The following is a 17,191-nucleotide window of genomic DNA, read 5'->3' on the forward strand; positions in this document are numbered from 1 at the left end:
GTGCGGTGGCGGTGCGGTGCGGTGGCGGTGCGGTGCGGTGCGGTGCGGTGGCGGTGCGGTGCGGTGCGGTGGCGGTGGCGGTGCGGTGGCGGTGGCGGTGGCGGTGCGGTGCGGTGCGGCGGCCGCGGCGCTCGCCGCTCGGGGCGCCCGGCGCTGTGCCTTTAAGGCTGGCCCCGCCCCGCCGCGCCGCGCAGCCCAGCGCGCCGCGGCGGCCCCAGGTACGGAGCGGCGGGGGAGCCCCGCGGGCGGAGCGCGCCGGGCAGCGAGGGTCGGGGACAGCCGGGGCCGCGGGGCTGGGGGCCGCGGCCGCGCCGTCCTGGCGGGCGGGCAGGCGGGTGTCGTGCCGGGCCGGGCCGGGCCCGCGGGGAGGCGCGGGTGGCGGGCGGGCCGGGGTCAGGCGGGCGCTCGGCCCGGCGCTCAGCCGCCGTCCGTGCCGCCCCGCTGCCAGGTGCAGGCGCGGCGGGGCTCGGCCCGGCCCTCCCTCGCTCCGTGCGCGGCGCCATGGCCATGAGGGAGCTGGTGGAGCCGGAGTGCGGGGGCTCCAACCCCCTGATGAAGCTGGCGGGACACTTCACCCAGGACAAGGCCCTGCGGCAGGAAGGACTGCAGGGCTCCCTGGGCTGGCCCCCCGGGACGCCCGAAGCCGCAGCCGTGAGTATTGCCCTGCTCTGCTCTGCTCTGCTCTGCTCTGCTCGCTCGCTGGGTCCTGCCGGGGCTGGGGTCGGCAGGGCAGGTGGCTCTCCGCGCAGCTGGTGTCGTGTTGTGCCTTTTTTCAGAAAAAGGCCCGCCACCCGAAGCGGGGTTGGGGGTGAGGGTGTGTTTGTGGGCACTCGGGGATGCTGGCGGCTGTGGAGAGCTGTGTGCCTTGCTGTCACAGGCCCTAAGCCAGACAGTAGTGGGAGGGGGTTGGACAGGATCCCTCAAAGTGTTCCTGCTACTTTAGCTAGTGCAAGAAAAATGTTGACAGGCTGAGCTCAAGGAAGAGGAAGATACGATCTAATTGGGTCACACTGTGTGTGTGTAAAGAGGGACATGGGATCAAAACTGTTGACACAATTGCCCACCATTCCCCGCAGGTATCCAAACCACTGGAAGTAGCCACCGAAGATGAGGTAAGAAGAGATTAATTCTTCTCCTTATAGCTTTTGATTAATCTTCTTAAAGCTTTTCACATCAACACTGTTTGTTATTTTACCCCTTACCTGATGCTAATATTTTCTTCTGACAAGCCCTTCTTTCACACTCCACGTCTCTGCCTGTTCATCTTCTGCGCAATGTTTGCAATCCATCTCTGTCTTTGGCAGCTGGTTGGAGAGTTTCTGCAAGCTCAGAATGCCCCTTTGCTGTCCCGTGCACCCCAGACCTTTAAGATGGATGACCTGTTGGCTGAGATGCAAGAGATTGAACAGTCAAGCTTCCGACAGGCCCCTCAGCGAGGTGAGGGGAGCTGAAGTAGGTGGAGACTGGAAAATGTCTTGATGTTTATGGTTAGGCTCCTAGCAGGGTGGTTCCTATCTATTAAGCTCTTCTGAGATTGTATGTGGAGTATTGTTTCTGGATTTGGGCTTCCCAGTACGCTGATGTGCTGGAATAAATTCATCATAGTGCAATAAAATATTCAAGGGACAGGAATCCATGTCATAAGAGGAAAGGCTGAGGGTCCTGGACATTTTAACCTGGGAAAGAGGAGCCTGAGGGGCAGCAGGTAGAATGTTTTGTTGCTGTCTTCAGCAGCCATGGTCAGGATCTTCACAGTAAGAGTCAGGAGAAATACAAGGAGTAATGGACACAATTTGTGGAAAGTGGAATTGACTAGGTGTGTGGAAACATTTCTTCCCTTGGAGGAAGCAGTTCACTACTGGAACAGGTATCTAGGGAGGCTGGGGAATTGCCAGCCATGGACAAATTCAGAAGTTACCTGATAAATGTCCTGTATGTATATATGTTAATCTGCTGTGAGAACTCTAGCAACCTCCAGAGACTCCTTCCAAGTGGAATATTTCTGTGAATTTATTCTAACAAAGAGAAAGATCAGAGGTGATTAGGGCTAGCCTGGAACACGTAAATGGTGCCTTTGAGTGCTCCAGGCCTCACTTCTAATTTTTTTTTTTCCTTATGTAGCTCCAGGTGTTGCAGCCCTGGCACTGTCTGAAAACTGGACCCAGGAATTCTTGGCTGCAGCAGATAATGCTGGTGATGTCTCTTCAGATTACAATGAGGCTGACTGGTCACAGGAGTTCATTGCTGAAGTGACAGGTGAAGTGTCCTTTTTTGGAATTACTGTCAAGATGACGTCCAGTCACATGCCTGTGTGTAGGGGAGAGCTACTGAATGTGAATTTAGAGTATTGCTTTGGGTCCAGCAGTCAGTGTTTCCTTTAGCAGCCTTAATGGGGTAGAGGGTAGGAAAGCTGCTTTGTGTTGGTGTTATGGTTAAGTCAAAATATGAGCAATGTGGTGTGGAAGCTTTTATTTAGGTGTAAGGGTCTTTTGTTGTTAGCTTAGACTACTTAGGGAATTTAGGAGAAGCATGCTATTTAAACTGCTTTTATAAAAACTATGATTTAACTGATGCAAGTTGGAGATGGCCTTGTACTGCTTCTTGCTTACATGTTTTCTAATTCCCTCTTGTAAGGTTAAATTGCCTTTGGTACAAAGGTAAATTGTCTCCAATGTGATTTGGCCAAATATTTTGTGTCAGCGGTATGAAGGTAGAGGGATGTTACAGCCTAGAAGTGTGCAAAGTGAGTGTTTCTAGCTCAAAGGTTAAGCTTTATTTGAAAAGCCATCCTGTGTTGTGTATGGAACTGGCTCTGGAATAGGGTCCTGTTACCATACATGCCCTAATCTGGAAATTATGGAAAAGAATCAAACATATGCTATTTTCCTCTCTAGGAGTGGCCACTGTAGAAAGCTGGATAGTTCCACTCTTTGACCTCCACTCTTTACATTTCTGGGAATATAAATTAGAAGTTACAAAGGTCTTAGAGAAAGTTCTGATGAAAACCTAGTGCTTTTAGGCTGTGCTTTTGACAGAGACTTCTAATGAATTGCTAATTTTCTTGACCTACATAGTATCCCATAGGGAGCAGATGAATAAGTTGTGATATTAAAGTAGAAAATCATACATTTATCGTCACCACAGTGGCATCTGTATTAATTCACAGTCTGAATCAAAGGCTTGATTTTTAGGTCAGCATAAACAAAGGTAGAAGAAGCAAGCATAAACACAAAGGTGTGGTGGTTTGGCTGTCTTACTTTTCTCCCCATTCTTCCTTTGCAGATCCGCTGTCTGTGTCTCCTGCCAAGTGGGCAGAAGAATACCTAGAGCAGTCAGAGGAGAAACTGTGGCTTGGGGAATCAGAAGATCAGTCTTTGGCAGATAAATGGTGAGTCTGACTTCTCCAGGCAAACTCTTGCTGCTAGGCACTTAGGTGGGTGAAGCTTGGAAAGGTGATAGATATTTGCTGTAGCCTGAATGCTTTTGAGTAATTTAACTTAGACTGGTGTTATCAGGCCATTGGTTTCAGAGAAAGTCAGAAACAATGCTTGCAAACAGAAGTTTTTAAGAGTGCAGCTTTTCTGTTCTCTAGTTCCAGGAAGATATATTGATCATGTAAGCTAACTTAATCTCAAGCCTGATACAAAGCTCCTTAAAGTAAATTATGGAGTGAGTTCGGGAACTTTTTTTCTGCAACAGATGCTTTTTGCATTGCGTACTAGTTGTAAACTTTCATAACGTAATTCTTCCTATCTGACAAACCACTTCTAGCCTTCACATATTTCTAGGTTCAGCCTTCTACATATTATTTTATATGTTTTTTTTTGTGGTAGGTTTAAGATATCTCTGTAGGTACCTGTTGAGTGCAATCAAGTTTTTCAGTTAAAGAAGCAAAACACACACAAGCAATTTGGGCTTCTAGGATATTTCCTTGCAAAAATTTTGTGTACTTGTACTCTCGTTGCACCTAGCTCTTGGCTTCTCTGATAACTTTCTGCAAATAATGAACATTCCTGAGTTATTGCCACCAGTTCCAAAACTTCCCTAAGACTGAAAGTAGTGGTAACACCTCAAAGTGGTCCTATCCTGCTGTAAGGTGACAAGACATACTGAGTTGTGTCTTTGCTGTAAGCCCTCAATCATCTGCAGAGCTGATGCTTTTCCAAGGCACTGTTTTCCTCTTCAGTGGGCATGACCTACTTTCTTTGTTCCTGGATATATGACCTTGTTTCTGGTAGTGCTAAAACTTGCAATGTCTGATGGCATGTGAGCTTGGCAAGGAATCCAGACTGCTCTGCAGAACTGTGCTGACTCTGTAATTGTTTAATTCTTCTGCTGTTTGTGTTAGTCACTTGCACAGCTAATGTAGTAGTTTTGAATTTTTACAGATGGATAATGATACTGAATCACTTAGGAGAAGCCCAGAATCTTTGATGAGGGGTTGTATCCGCTCAATGGGGTTGTCTGCCCCATTGTGTAGACTTTTGTTAGTGAAAGAGTTTGCTGTTGCCTGGTATCAGACTATCTATTTCCCTTTTACTGCGTTTTGGAACACAGGTATGAGGAATACCAACCTGAGGATGATCTTAAAAAAACTGTTACTGATTTCCTCTCCAAAGTGGATGATCCGAAACTCAAGAATACTGAGGTGAGAAATCTGACTGGGGCTGAGATTAATTATTACTCATTAAATTAGTGAATTAGTAATTACATAATTAGTAGTAATTATATTACAGTGAATAAAGGGTGTGGGGAATTGAGACGGGTGAAGATAGTAAAGGAATAAAGCCTTTTGTTGTCCCATGTTTCCATTTCTTCCCTGGTTTCTGGGAGTTGAACTCTACAATCCACTTTAGGTATTTTCCATCTCCACTCTTGTGAAGTCCAGTCCTTCCCACCTTTCTGGACCTTTTGTGCTCGCTCTGCAGAGAGAAACCCTCTTAGTGAAGGAGGGGGGCATGGGCTGAGGGCTTGTGGGCACAGCATCTGCCCAGCTCCACCCTTGTTTCATTTCTCTGCCGCAGTTCCTAAAGTTTGTCCGCCAGATCGGAGATGGGAGGGTATCGATCGAAGCTAATCAGGTGACCCACAGAGACCAAGATCAGGCAGAGCAATGGGCAGCTGAGTTTATACAGCAGCAGGTAGGAGCCCCAGGCCTGTATGCTCTGAAGGAAGAAAGCATTCTGCCATAGTGCACAGTCTGGGAGCAAAGGAAAATGGCAAGTCCAGCTCTCAGCAATGCTGAGGGAGACAAGGGAGGGGCTGTTGGGCTCTTAGCAGAGTCTAGCCAGAAGATGGGAATGTATCTGGACAGTTTGAGTTTTCTCATCTCCCACAGCATCTGTGAGGAAGAGGAGATTCAGATGAATTCATTTCCACTTCATAGGCCATCAGTTCTGACTGATGGGGAGGAAGGGTCATTACAGACTCTCCTGCTGTTTTGGGATGTGCCCTGAGGTTGCCAAATTCTAAGAAGAAAGGTGTGTTTCTGTTTCCAAACTCCCAGGGGGCATCCGATGCTTGGGTGGATCAATTTGCGCGATCTGGGAACATGTCAACTCTTGATACGGAATTTGAGCAGGCAAAGGCTGCTGTGGAGGTAAAGCTGGCTGAGAAGGAGGGCTGGGGTGCCAACTGAGAGCCTGTGGTAGGGTTGCCTCTTTCCTTTGCATGCTCTGAGGAGGGCTGGAAACATTCAGGAGGGAGTTCTCTGGCATGTCTATAGACCTGAGTTTATGGCTGAGATGCTCTAGTCACACTTTGTTCTCCCTTCAGTCAGATGTGGAGTTCTGGGACAAACTCCAGGCAGAATGTGAGGAGATGGCCAAGAGAGATGCAGAGGCTCACCCTTGGCTCTCTGAATATGAAGACCTCAACTCCTCATCATATGACAAGGTAGGGGAGAGCAGGGTGTCTCAGCCCTAGCAGTGTGGTGGGCTGCCCTGGGGAGACTGGCAGTGTGTCTGCCTTGCTCTGAGCTCCACAGACTCTAAATGCTGCTGGGATTTCTTCTCATGCTGATGCTTTGCTGTTACCTACACCCTTGTCCCAGATCAGCTAGGAGTTAAATACTGTTTTCATTTGGGCTTGTCTGCAAATGCTATCTGGTTCTTGTCCAGCACCAAATACCAGTGAACACAGGGGTTCTTTGCAATGATTTCAACTGTTGTGTCCCCTGCCTTTCTCTCCCATTCCCCTCCAAGCTAATAAGATCCATACTAAATGTTTTGTCTCTCTAGCAACCTACTCCAGGTCTGATTTGGGGGATTTTTCCAGCACAAAGCAGGCAGGAAGAACCACCCTTGTTCTCTGATCTGCTACAGCTCACCAATGAAGATGAGGTGCTGGCTAGTCTGCAGCTTGAGTGTTCCTGATGCAGCAAGATTAGAGTGTGCTGTGCTGTAGAGAGTGCTCTTCTCCCTAAGCCTGTCCCCTAGCTTTAGCCCGTGTGTCTGTCTGTCCTGCTAGGGTTACCAGTTTGAGGAGGACAATCCCATGAGGGATCACCCAGATGCATTTGAAGAGGGGCGGAAGCGCTTGGAGGAAGGTGACCTTCCCAATGCTGTCCTGCTCTTTGAGGCTGCAGTGCAACAGAAGCCAGATCATATGGAGGTGAGTGGCAGCAGAGATAACAGACTGAGCTGTCAGGGCAGGTGTAGAAAACTCCCTGCAGTGTTAGGACCAGTGCAGGGTGTATGAAAATACCTCATTTTTCTGTGGCTCTGGGCTTGCAGCTGATGTGTGTGAATCCTCAGGGAGCCTCTGAGGGGGGAGGTTTCTGACTTAAGGTCAGTTACAGGAAGCACAAAGTCGTCTGGCCCAGAGCTGTGTAAAATCTTTGGAGCACATGAGACTGTGCATGAAGCCAAGGCAAGGAGTTCTCATCTCTCAAGTTGCTTCTGTGAAAGTCTTTATTGGCATTGTAAGTTTGGAGGAGCTTATGGCGGATCAGTGCTTTCTGTTCTGTATTAAAATCTAATTCTGAAAAGCTCACTAGACCAGGGTTCTGACTCAGTCTTTCATCTAGGTGCTAGGAAAAGATGTGACCCAAAAGGGTTGGGTGTTCTCACAGTCTTAATTGAAGTTGTGGGCCAAAGAAGATTTTTACTCTGAAGGCAGAGTTCTAGCTCCTTGTTAAGTGAATACTTTTTTCCATAAATCACTTCAGCTTCTGCAGGATGAATTGAGAAATGGAATAGCTTGTGTGCCTTTTTCCAGGGGTAGAGGACATGGATATTCTTGGGAAGAATGCAAATACACTCATGTGGTGCCTGTCTGGCGTGCCTGCCTCAAGGATTCAGGGCCACTAAATTTTCAGCATGTCTTGTTCAAGCCCTGTAATTATATATGACTGGACATACATAATTTGATTACCTTGAGACTTAAATATGAGTGACATTTTAGAACAGAGCTTCTTAGCTTCTGGGAATAGCCACCTAACTTTCCAGGGTACTGGTAATAGGTGAAAAGTAAGCAGAAGGTTTGAAGATCTACTTTAGCTTTTAAGTGGTCAAAAAGTGTTAATACCCTTCTAGAACTGTTGCTTTTTTCTCATAGACAGTGTGGGCTGTAGGCTGAGCCTGATGGAGGTAATTGAAACGTTAGGGGAAGGAATCTTGGGCCATTTCTGACTAGCTGTATTGGAAACATTTTGAATTCTTCTACTCTGACGGCAAAATGTACAGGAGAAGTCAAGACTTCACAAATGGTACAGTGATCAAATAGACATGAATAATTGCTCTGAAGGAAATGTCATGTTTGCTTTGGTCCAAGTCACAACTTTACCTTGAGTCTCAGCTCTTCTGCTGGCAGAGCACTGCAGTTATCATTGGTCAGCTCTGCTTGAATTGTAGCTAGCTACGTATGGTGAGGCATGAGAGATTCGGGGGTGTACTTTGCCTTCTGCAGGGCTTCTATTTGCTAATGAAACAACTTCCTTGCTTTAGGCAGTGGATACTTCATTTTGTGACTTATATTTAAAAAGCAGGTCCATCAAAAGCTGACAGTTCCACCAACTATCAAGCCTTTTTTGGATGAGGGGTGTGGCTAGCAACATGAAGTGAACAGATACTTTGGCTTTAGTGCCTAGTTAAATATTCCCTATATCAGCTGCTTAGAGGTGGAAGTAATTTTCATGTAAAATTAACAGTGCTTCTACTTTCAGGTCTGAAAGTCAAATCTCCAAGTTTACTACTTGCTAGTGGACCACTGCATGAGTACATACAGCTGCCTGCCTTGAGGGTCTCATTATTAGCAGTGCTGCTATGCCATTTTCTTCTTGGGAAATAGGATATCTACATTTTCCTCCTTCCTCTGCACCTTGACCACAGTTAGAACTTAAAAGTGGATATTCTGTGATCTGAAAGTGTAAAACTACTGACAATTGCTTTATGATAGATTTTCAGGTAGACATTCACTTCTGTTCACTATAACAATGCCAGTTTACAGTTTTTTTACAGTCTTTGAGAACTTACGTGCCATGACATCTGTCTGTCTTTTGAGAGGAACTTACACCTGTGGCTAATGTGTATACTTTGGTCTATTTGATCACACTTTAAAACTGTGCAGGGTAATATACTGTATTTAATCTCTGGGTTTGTGGTGTATTGACTGATTTTTTTCCTCTGTAAGTCTAACTTTGTACATCTGTGTCTTCCCCAGGCCTGGCAATATCTGGGAACTACCCAGGCAGAGAATGAACAGGAGCTTTTGGCGATCAGTGCCCTCAGACAGTAAGTGTTGCTGCAGAGCTGCTGAGTGTGGCTCCTTGTGTAGTGCCACAAAGACCATATGACTGTCACGGGGTGCTCTGTCTTGATTGTTTTACCTACTGTGTCTGGGTGTCTCCTACACTGATTTAATGCTGCATTCACTTCTCTTTCTTTGTCCTGCAGGTGCCTGGAGCTGCAGCCTGGGAACCTCACAGCACTTATGGCTTTAGCAGTCAGCTTCACCAATGAGTCCCTGCAGAAACAGGCGTGTGAGACCCTGCGGGACTGGCTGCGCCATAAACCGGAGTATGCCCACCTGCTGAACAAGGAACCAGAGGACAGTGTCTCGGGGACAAACCTGGGGCCTTCCAAGCGTGTCCTGACTTCCCTGCTCTCTGAGTGAGTTATGGTTACAAATTCCAGCCTTTGGCTGAAAGGCTTTCTTGGAGGGCTCAGACTGGTTCAGTCAGGAGCAGAGCGAGCAACCCAAGGCTGACTCTCTCCACAGTACACCACTATTCTGTTCTGTGCTTTTCCAGCTCGCTGTTCATGGAGGTGAAAGAGCTGTTCTTAGCAGCTGTGCGCATCAACCCCTCAACTGTGGATCCTGATGTCCAGTGTGGCCTGGGTGTCCTTTTCAACCTCAGTGGCGAGTACGAGAAGGCTGTGGATTGCTTCAGTGCTGCACTCAGTGTGCGCCCCAATGTAAGAAACGGGCAGACTGAGAATGCTGGAGGCACTTGGAGGTTTATGGGTGAAGGTTTGCGGGAGGTGCTGCATGTACGAGAGGTGCATATTTGGAGTTGAAGAATAAGACAGACATATGGGAAAGGAGTAGTTAGCTTGGAGTTTTAGGAGATCTGGTTCATCTCAGCCCTTTCTCTGTGCTCATTCCTCTAGGACCACCTTTTGTGGAACAAACTGGGCGCCACCCTGGCCAATGGGAATCGGAGTGAAGAAGCTGTGGCCGCATATCGTCGGGCACTGGAGCTGCAGCCAGGATATATCCGCTCTCGCTACAACCTGGGCATCAGCTGCATCAACTTAGGCGCCCACCGGTGAGCACAGGATGGGCAGCTCTGCTGTGACCTGCAAGTTTGTGTGTGCTTGTGGGAGACAGACTGCATAGGAGAGCAGAGTGAGTGTGTGGACTGCCCAGAGATCCAAGTGTCTTGCTGTTACAGGTGGAGTAGAGGCCATCTCGACTCCTCATTCTTGTAGAGGGAAAAGGGGGACTTCTGGTTCTGGAGCAGGGTAGGATGTGGTGAAGAGGAGGAAACTGTTTTGGAGGGGAAATTCTTTGGGAGCAAATGGGGAAGGAAGTGTGAGATGTACCATCTTTTCCACTAAGTATGTGAATGTTCTCTTGTTGACAGTGAGGCTGTGGAGCACTTCCTGGAGGCTTTGCACATGCAGCAGAAGAGCCGAGGTCCGCGAGGGCAGCAAGGAGCCATGTCTGACAACATCTGGAGCACCCTGCGCATGGCCCTCTCCATGCTGGGGCAGAGTGACCTGTATGGGGCAGCTGATGCCCGTGACCTGCCCACACTGCTGCAGGCATTTGGCCTCCAGCAGTGACTCTGGGATAGGCTCCCCTGCGAGTGCAGCGGTTGCCAAGCCCAGCAATGACCTTTCTTAGGGAGAAAATGTTCACAAGGGTTCACACTCATCTTTGCCCTGGAAGGGCAGATCATTGGCAACTGTTTAAGTACCCCCCCCTCCCCACCCCGGTGAAGTGTGCAACTTCCCCAGCCTGTCTGTTGTGGCCTGAGCATTTCTGAACGGTTCACGTTATCGCCTCCATGATGACTGACACTGCTGCTTCACAGATGATCAAAGTGGGGAAGACAGCAGCATCCTCCTGCCCTCTTGCCAGACTGCATTTGCAGTAGTGCCCAGCTTGGCTGTGAGACCTTGACTGTGAGAGCCATTCTGCAGACTGCCTGCAAGGGCATGTCTTGAGTTCAGGCTGTTTTGGAGGGGTGGGATTTCACCCAAAAGGGTGAGAAGTTGTGGGGTTTGAGCATGCTTCCTCATGTATGTGCTTGCATGTGTGTATATGTAGGTTGCTAGGGAAAACTGGGGCAGTAGTCCTATTTTCTGGCCACTGGTAACTTCATGGTACAGCCAGATGCTAATTCTCAGTGTCTCTTCATGAACCTTTTAAGACGAGTGTTGTACTGATGCTGGGGACATGGGTGGAGGCCCTTACCCTGTCAGGGTAAGAGGAAGTCCCAGAGTTCAGGCTTGAGAGAAGGTGATAGGAATAACAGTCTGAAATGTAACCTCTTCCAAAATACAGTGGGGAAAGGGGTGAAGTCTTAATTTTCTCATGCTCATCTGTCATTGTTTTCCTTTGTGCAAAAGTCCCCATCTTGTGTGTAACTGAATCTTGTTAATTATAAATATCTGTATATGATTCTATTGGGGAAAATGTTTTTTAATTGTAAAGTATTTTGTATAATAAAGGTATAAGCCCACTGCTTTTCAAAAGATGGATTAGACTCTCTCTGTTTCTCTCTCCCCTTTTGAGCCAGGTTTTGCTTTGTCGATAGCTGGTATGCAGATGAAGCTTAAAGGACTTCTTTTTGCTGTAGCCCCAGGCTTCAGTGAGCCAACAGAAGAGCCTTCCTGTGCCAAAAACTCTCTTTTTTCTTGCTTAGGTTTAGAGGTCAGTGACGCACTTTTTTTCCACCTTCTGGCTCTCTGCAGTGACCGAAGTTGTGTTACACTTTATCACCCTTTTAAGGAATCCTACTGCTGCAGTTGTCAAGGCTGGGGGCTTGAGTAGGAAGCTACAACCTGCCCCTTCCTGTTCCATCAGGCACCTGTTTCTTCATACCTCAACCTCACAGGCTTGTTTTTCTCTCGCTGCTGGAGCAGAAAGTCTGTGCAGAGAATAGTATTTGCTGTATGTTTTCTGAGCTTTATTTTCTCCTGTATCTCCCATCTAGCCCTGTGGCATTGAGACCTACATGCCTGTTCTGAGACTGCTGTAGTGCATGCAAAACAACCTGCTGCTTTTGCTGTCTGAAAGGAAGGGAAATGCTACTTTCTGTGTCCTCCTTGCCCACACTGCTGGTCAACAATGTCTTTTGGTTTTTGCTTATCTCAGTCCTCTGTCAGATTCTCTGCTTGGTGAAAGAAAACATCAATAATGCCTGTGCTGTGCCTCAGTTGCTGTCTAGTTGTTCTCCCTTCTGCAGTTCTCTGTTGTTGCTATCACCACTGATTTCCTTTTCCTCTTTATTGTATCACATTCCTCTCTGTTCATATTCCCATTACCATTGCTTGGCTTTCCCTTGTTCTCATCCTCAGATTTCCTTAGTGCTTCTCCTCTCTTAGGTTTCCTACTTGCCTCAATTTTCCTTGCAATGTCACTTAACATCTTGACTTTGTGTTGGTGTCCTTCCCTATCTCACATTTCCCCCTGTCCCTGCAGGTAGGTTGGCTGTTACCATTTGTTCACTTTCCCCGGAAATTGTTCTCACTTTCTTCCCCCTGTCCCTGTTAAATCATCTCACAGCATCTCTGCTCTACCTTTTGCTGAGGCTGAACCTTCACCTAAGCCTGTTTAGTCTCCCAGGGCTGAGTGAAGATTGAGCTGCCTCTGTCCAGGTCCCGAGTGACTGCTGTGTTAAGAGCTGCCTTTGGAAGTGGGGTGTTGATGCAATGAACACCAGCTGGCTGACTGGATCTGCATTCTGGTTCCATGCACAGTTTTTGTCTGCACTCTGCAGCCCTGTGTCTGGTGTCCAAACCCAGCTTGTGCTAATGCTCTGTATGCATCCTGATCCTGATTTGCATTTCAACCACATCCATGTTTTCTGTTACCAAGCCCAGTTGTACAGCAGGGGTGGGTAGCAGGTACCAAACATTCTGGATTCATGTAAAGGCAGTGAGGGAAGTTTCCATGTCCCTAATCCAACTCTCTGCTCACAACAGGGCTAACCCTAATGGTAGATTGGGGAGTTGAAGGCCTTATAGATGATCGTCCTCTCCAGTTTTTTAACTTTTCACAATGCACACAATGGTGGCAGGGCCTATCACCAGTGAAAATTTGTAAGAGATTCCAGCATGACCATTACCAAATTCTTGGGCTTACAGGACACAAACTAACCTTTCATAGAGCCATAAGTGAATGGTCAAAGAGGGTAGTTCAGTACATGTTTTCCCACCCATGTTTCTGCTGTATTTCTTTCTTCAGTGTCATATTGATTTGCTGCTTAAGAACCCAAGAAGAATCTCTTGGTGATGGCTTTACCACCCAGCCAGAAAATGTAAGATTTTCAGCTCCTTATACCTCTAGCCACAGTGCTCCTCATTAGTTTTCATCCTTGCCCAGGAAGTGGTTGTGCTGTCATTGTTTATCCTGCTTCACCACTGCAGTTTCCTCTCTTGAGCTGCTAAGCCTCATTGTGATTCTGAGTTTTCTTGAGTTGCAGCCCCCTGAGTTCAAGTTTTTGGTCCCAGGCTCTTAGCTGTTGTGCCTGTGTGTCCTGAGGTCTTTCTGGTGTGGGACGTGCTCAGACCAGCCCTTCTCTAGGGGAATGCTGTAGGGGTGGTGACCTGATGTAACTCTTCATGGAAAGAGCATCAGGCAAGGAGATAGTGGCTACTCTGATTTTCTCTAGTTGCATAAGTAAGTTTGTCTTCGAGCCTTTGGGGAATTTTTTCTCTGCCTGTGACTTGATTTTTAAACCACATGGAGACTCTTGTCTTTACAATGTCTTGTGGATGCACACAAGAACTGTGTTTAAATTCCTAATGTATTTTCTTTTCTTTTTAAAGCCTGCTGCTTCTTCCTTTCTGGCCTCCTACTTCAGTTTCTGTAAGCCATAGCAAATAAAATGGTCCTACTACAGTCCATGTGTCCCCGGGGGGAGCCCTTTTCCATACCTCTGTACCCCACTTCTGCATATTTTCTATTTTTTACTGTGTTCTTGCCAGTACCTCATGCCCTAGCCTGCCTCAGAGCCCTGACCACAACACTCTGCCACTTTCTCTCCTCTGAGCTGGCCCCTGCTGCTTGGGAGCCTTTTGGCAGGCAAGGAAGGACTGAAAGCAGCACGGCAGCTCTTCCACCTGCAGCAGCAAAGTGGCCCCAGAAACAGGCCCGCCAGACAGGCCTCTGTGCCAGAGCGGGCTCTGCCAGCTCCTCTGCATCATGGTCCCTTGCTCACGTAGGAAAATGTTCCTTTGCACCCGCAAGGGAGAAGAGAAACTTCTCTGTCACTGGTATGTTGAGTATGGCAAAGCATTGACTAATATTTTCTGGTGGTTTTTAGATGCGTAGTTTGAGAAATGCAAAATTTCAAAACTCTGTACCTGTCCACGACTTTAGCAAGTGTTGTAGGTGCAGATCCCCTGAAAAGTCTGATGCCTGGTGGGTTGGTTTTTTCCTGAAGTGCGGCCATTGCTCTGTTGCATTCCTGAAGCAGAAGTGACACCTAGTGTTGAGTCGAGGGCAGGTCCGTGTCTGTCACACGTGCTTGGATGTGACACCAAAGGGTTTAGGAGCGCAGCTTGCTAATTAAACACGAAAGGAACAAAATGCTGGATGAAATTTCTAAACCTGCAGCTGTAGATGCAAAATGTGGTGCTGGGAAGATGGAGCATTTAAGGGTGTGTGATGCCTTCCTTTGGCTTCTCCCCACTGTTGAGCTTGGGTCTTTGTGTTTGTGGAGTCCAGCTTAGGAACTATTCCATGGAAAATTATTTGTACATTTTTCTAAAAAAACCCAAAACCAACCCAGCTGTGTTCTTATGTTTTGAGCTAGCAGTTACTCACAGACAACCTGTTGCCTTTTCCTTCATGTGGGAAGAGGAGACTTGGGAAAGGAAATAATAGTTAGAAAATATCTTCACTTTGTTTTCTGGCATGTGTGTTGTGTCAAGTGGGACTTGTAAGGCTTTTGTCAGTCTGTGTTTGCTGTGCCTCTCTTTCCAGTACAATTTCTTTGGAGCTCACTCGCAGTGTTGTGACTGAATATGCAGCAGTCATCCAATACAAATCTGTCGTCTCTCTTCTTGCTGAAAAAGTGTTGTTCAGTTTGCTGTACTGAAGAGAGGCAACTGGGAAGTGCAGCAAACAGAGGAAAGCAAAAAAAGAGGAGTTAATGTGAGATATGTGCTAGGCAAAATAAGGGCCTTTTTTTCCTCCCCCGAAGGGTTTGGTAGTGAATACATTTATTAGCATGTAGGCTGTTCACAGTTTAGGGTTCTGTGGTCCAGTGGCACTTTCCTATGTTGCATTTTTGGGGGCTGTTTTGCTTAAGAAACAGAAGTTGGAGTGTGAAAAGTGGGAAATAAACTTTATTTTTGTGATGAAGAATAATATTACTAGCACAAACAACTGCTAAGTGGATAAAAAACCCACTCCAAAAACCACCCTCTCCAACCACAAAGTTTCCTCTGAAATAAAGGAACCAGTGCTCTGCCACCTTGAGCCCAAAACTACCAGACAAAAATAGCAAACAGAAACTGGGGGGCTATACTTCATGTGTGATTTTACTGGTTGCTTAGTCCTCTTGTTTTAAAGTAAGGAATAAAAACAGATGAGTGCTGAGATACAAACTAAGATATCTGCAGTGGTAGAGCAGGGTAGGAGCACAACAGGATCTGGTGAGTGAAGGAGTTTGTTGTTAAATTTTTCTACCATTTAACCTTTTCCAGCACTGTGAAGTGGTGCATATGTGACATCCACAGCTTTAAGTGATACTGTTTTATCACCCTGCAATCTAGTAGTAAATAGTCTCTAAAGAAAGAAAAAAAACAAAACCAAAAAACAGTTTTATGGAAAAAATGAAAATATTTTAGTCTTTATTCTTCCCTTGCTGGAGTGTTTTTTGCATAGCTGCACATTTTCAAAGAATCTGTGTGTCACTGTTCTTCTTGCTCCTTCGGTTGCTTTTCATGTGCTGAGGGCAATAGAGGAAGAGGGGTTTATCCTCCTCTTATCTTTTCACTTTTGTCTGATGCTTTCAGATTTTGAGATACCACTGTTTCTGCAGGAGGGTGATAAGAGGAAGTTTTGGAAACATTGTTTCCCATAAATTTGCTCCACCCAAAATGTTGTGTCCAGCTCTGGGGACCTCAGTGCAAGTCTCAGGCTATGGACCAGATGGAACGAGTTCAGAGGAGAGACATGAAGATGATTGGAGGGCTAGAGCACCTCTCCTGTGAGGAAAGGTTGAGAAGGCTGTGGTTGCTCAGCCTGAAGAAGGCTTTGGAGTGACCTTATTGTGGCCTTCTAGTAGCCAAAGGGGCTAAAAGAGAGCTGGAGAGGGATTTTTTGATGAGGATGCACAGTGGGAGGACAAGGGGGAATGACTTTGAGGTGAAAGAGGGCAGGTTTAGTTTAGATATTAGGAACAATTATTTACTGTGAGGGTAGTAAGGCACAGGAACAGATTGCCCAGAGCAACTGGGAATTCCTTATCTCTGGAATAGTTCAAGGCCAGGTTGGATAGGACTTTGAGCACCTGGTCTAGTGGAAGGTGTCCCTGCCCATGCCAGGGGGGTTGGAATGATCTTTAAGGTTTCTTTCAACTCAAACCAGTCTGTGATCCATAAGCAATAAAAACAAACAAACCCAACCCACAAAGAAAACTCCATAAATATTTCCAATATCAACCCCTCAACCCCACCCTGTGTTGTTCTGCATTGTTCAGTGACTTACTTCCTTTTGCATAAAGCACCATATAGGTGAGATTAATGATATTAAAAGCCATTTAGTTTTCAATCCAATTACACTAGGACAGGTGGTGAGTGACAACCAGGAACTAATTTCTTTTTGTGAACCTGGGAGTATTTGTACAGATGTCCTTTTCCATGTTTTTGCAGCAGCACAGAAAACATGGTAAAGGATTCCATCATATAGCATTCCATCATACATCACCTTTTGATTTTCCTCAAAGCCACAGAAAGCCCCACTGCTGTCTTTGGTGCTCTGCAGGGAGTACTTGCATGGCTTAGGAGTTCACTGTTGCCTGAAATGTAGGATTGAGAAATGTAAACTACTCTGTACCATAGCTGAGATACACTCAGACTTGGGCTTTGTGATGCCTTTGTGGCTCATACATTTGGTCAAAGGTACTTTCTGCAGGTGCTGGGGAAGATGGGAATGTTTAATTCATGATTAATTATGTCATTACACATTATTTGATTTTTTTTCCAGAAGCACAAATAGTAATTCGATGAGTAAAACATATTAGCAAGCTAAGAAGAAAGAATGTTGTCCAGTGTCTGTGTAAATCCATCCTATTCTAGGCTGTTTTGGTCCCTCTTTCAAGCATTCCTCACATTGGTGTTCTCATTCTTCCTCCATTCTCTTTACCACACAGTGGACACAATGCTTCAGGAGTGGAATGGAGTACTCCCCTTTCCAGCAGCACTGAACTGTAGGCCGAGGTCACTGCAACACACAAAAACATGCCCTAAAGGTGTGATTTGCCTGTTCAGAAAAGGAACTTCTCATC

General features: G+C 46.7%; 1 protein-coding gene across 3 annotated transcripts; it reads left to right on the plus strand.

Moving 5' to 3' along the window:
• The first annotated feature begins 188 nt into the window (after nt 1-188).
• Nucleotides 189-11,206, plus strand: PEX5 (peroxisomal biogenesis factor 5). Of its 3 annotated transcripts, XM_021548979.3 has the most exons (16): nt 189-218; nt 449-651; nt 1,077-1,112; nt 1,305-1,437; nt 2,122-2,256; nt 3,283-3,388; nt 4,558-4,648; nt 5,025-5,141; nt 5,507-5,599; nt 5,776-5,895; nt 6,469-6,612; nt 8,662-8,732; nt 8,895-9,110; nt 9,251-9,416; nt 9,612-9,769; nt 10,088-11,206. In XM_021548979.3, the coding sequence occupies exons 2-16, from the start codon at nt 502-504 to the stop codon at nt 10,287-10,289; spliced, it is 1,938 nt and encodes a 645-aa protein (XP_021404654.1). In that variant the 5' UTR covers nt 189-218; nt 449-501; the 3' UTR covers nt 10,290-11,206. The 3 variants fall into 3 exon arrangements, with proteins under 3 accessions (XP_021404654.1, XP_085429433.1, XP_077637389.1); XM_085573307.1 differs by lacking the exon at nt 5,025-5,141; XM_077781263.2 differs by lacking the exons at nt 189-218; nt 5,507-5,599 and having other exon boundaries at nt 411-651.
• The last annotated feature ends 5,985 nt before the right edge of the window (nt 11,207-17,191 follow it).

The sequence above is a fragment of the Lonchura striata genome, chromosome 1 (genome assembly GCF_050655825.1).
Source record: "Lonchura striata isolate lonStrDom1 chromosome 1, ASM5065582v1, whole genome shotgun sequence".
Lineage (NCBI taxonomy): Eukaryota > Metazoa > Chordata > Aves > Passeriformes > Estrildidae > Lonchura > Lonchura striata.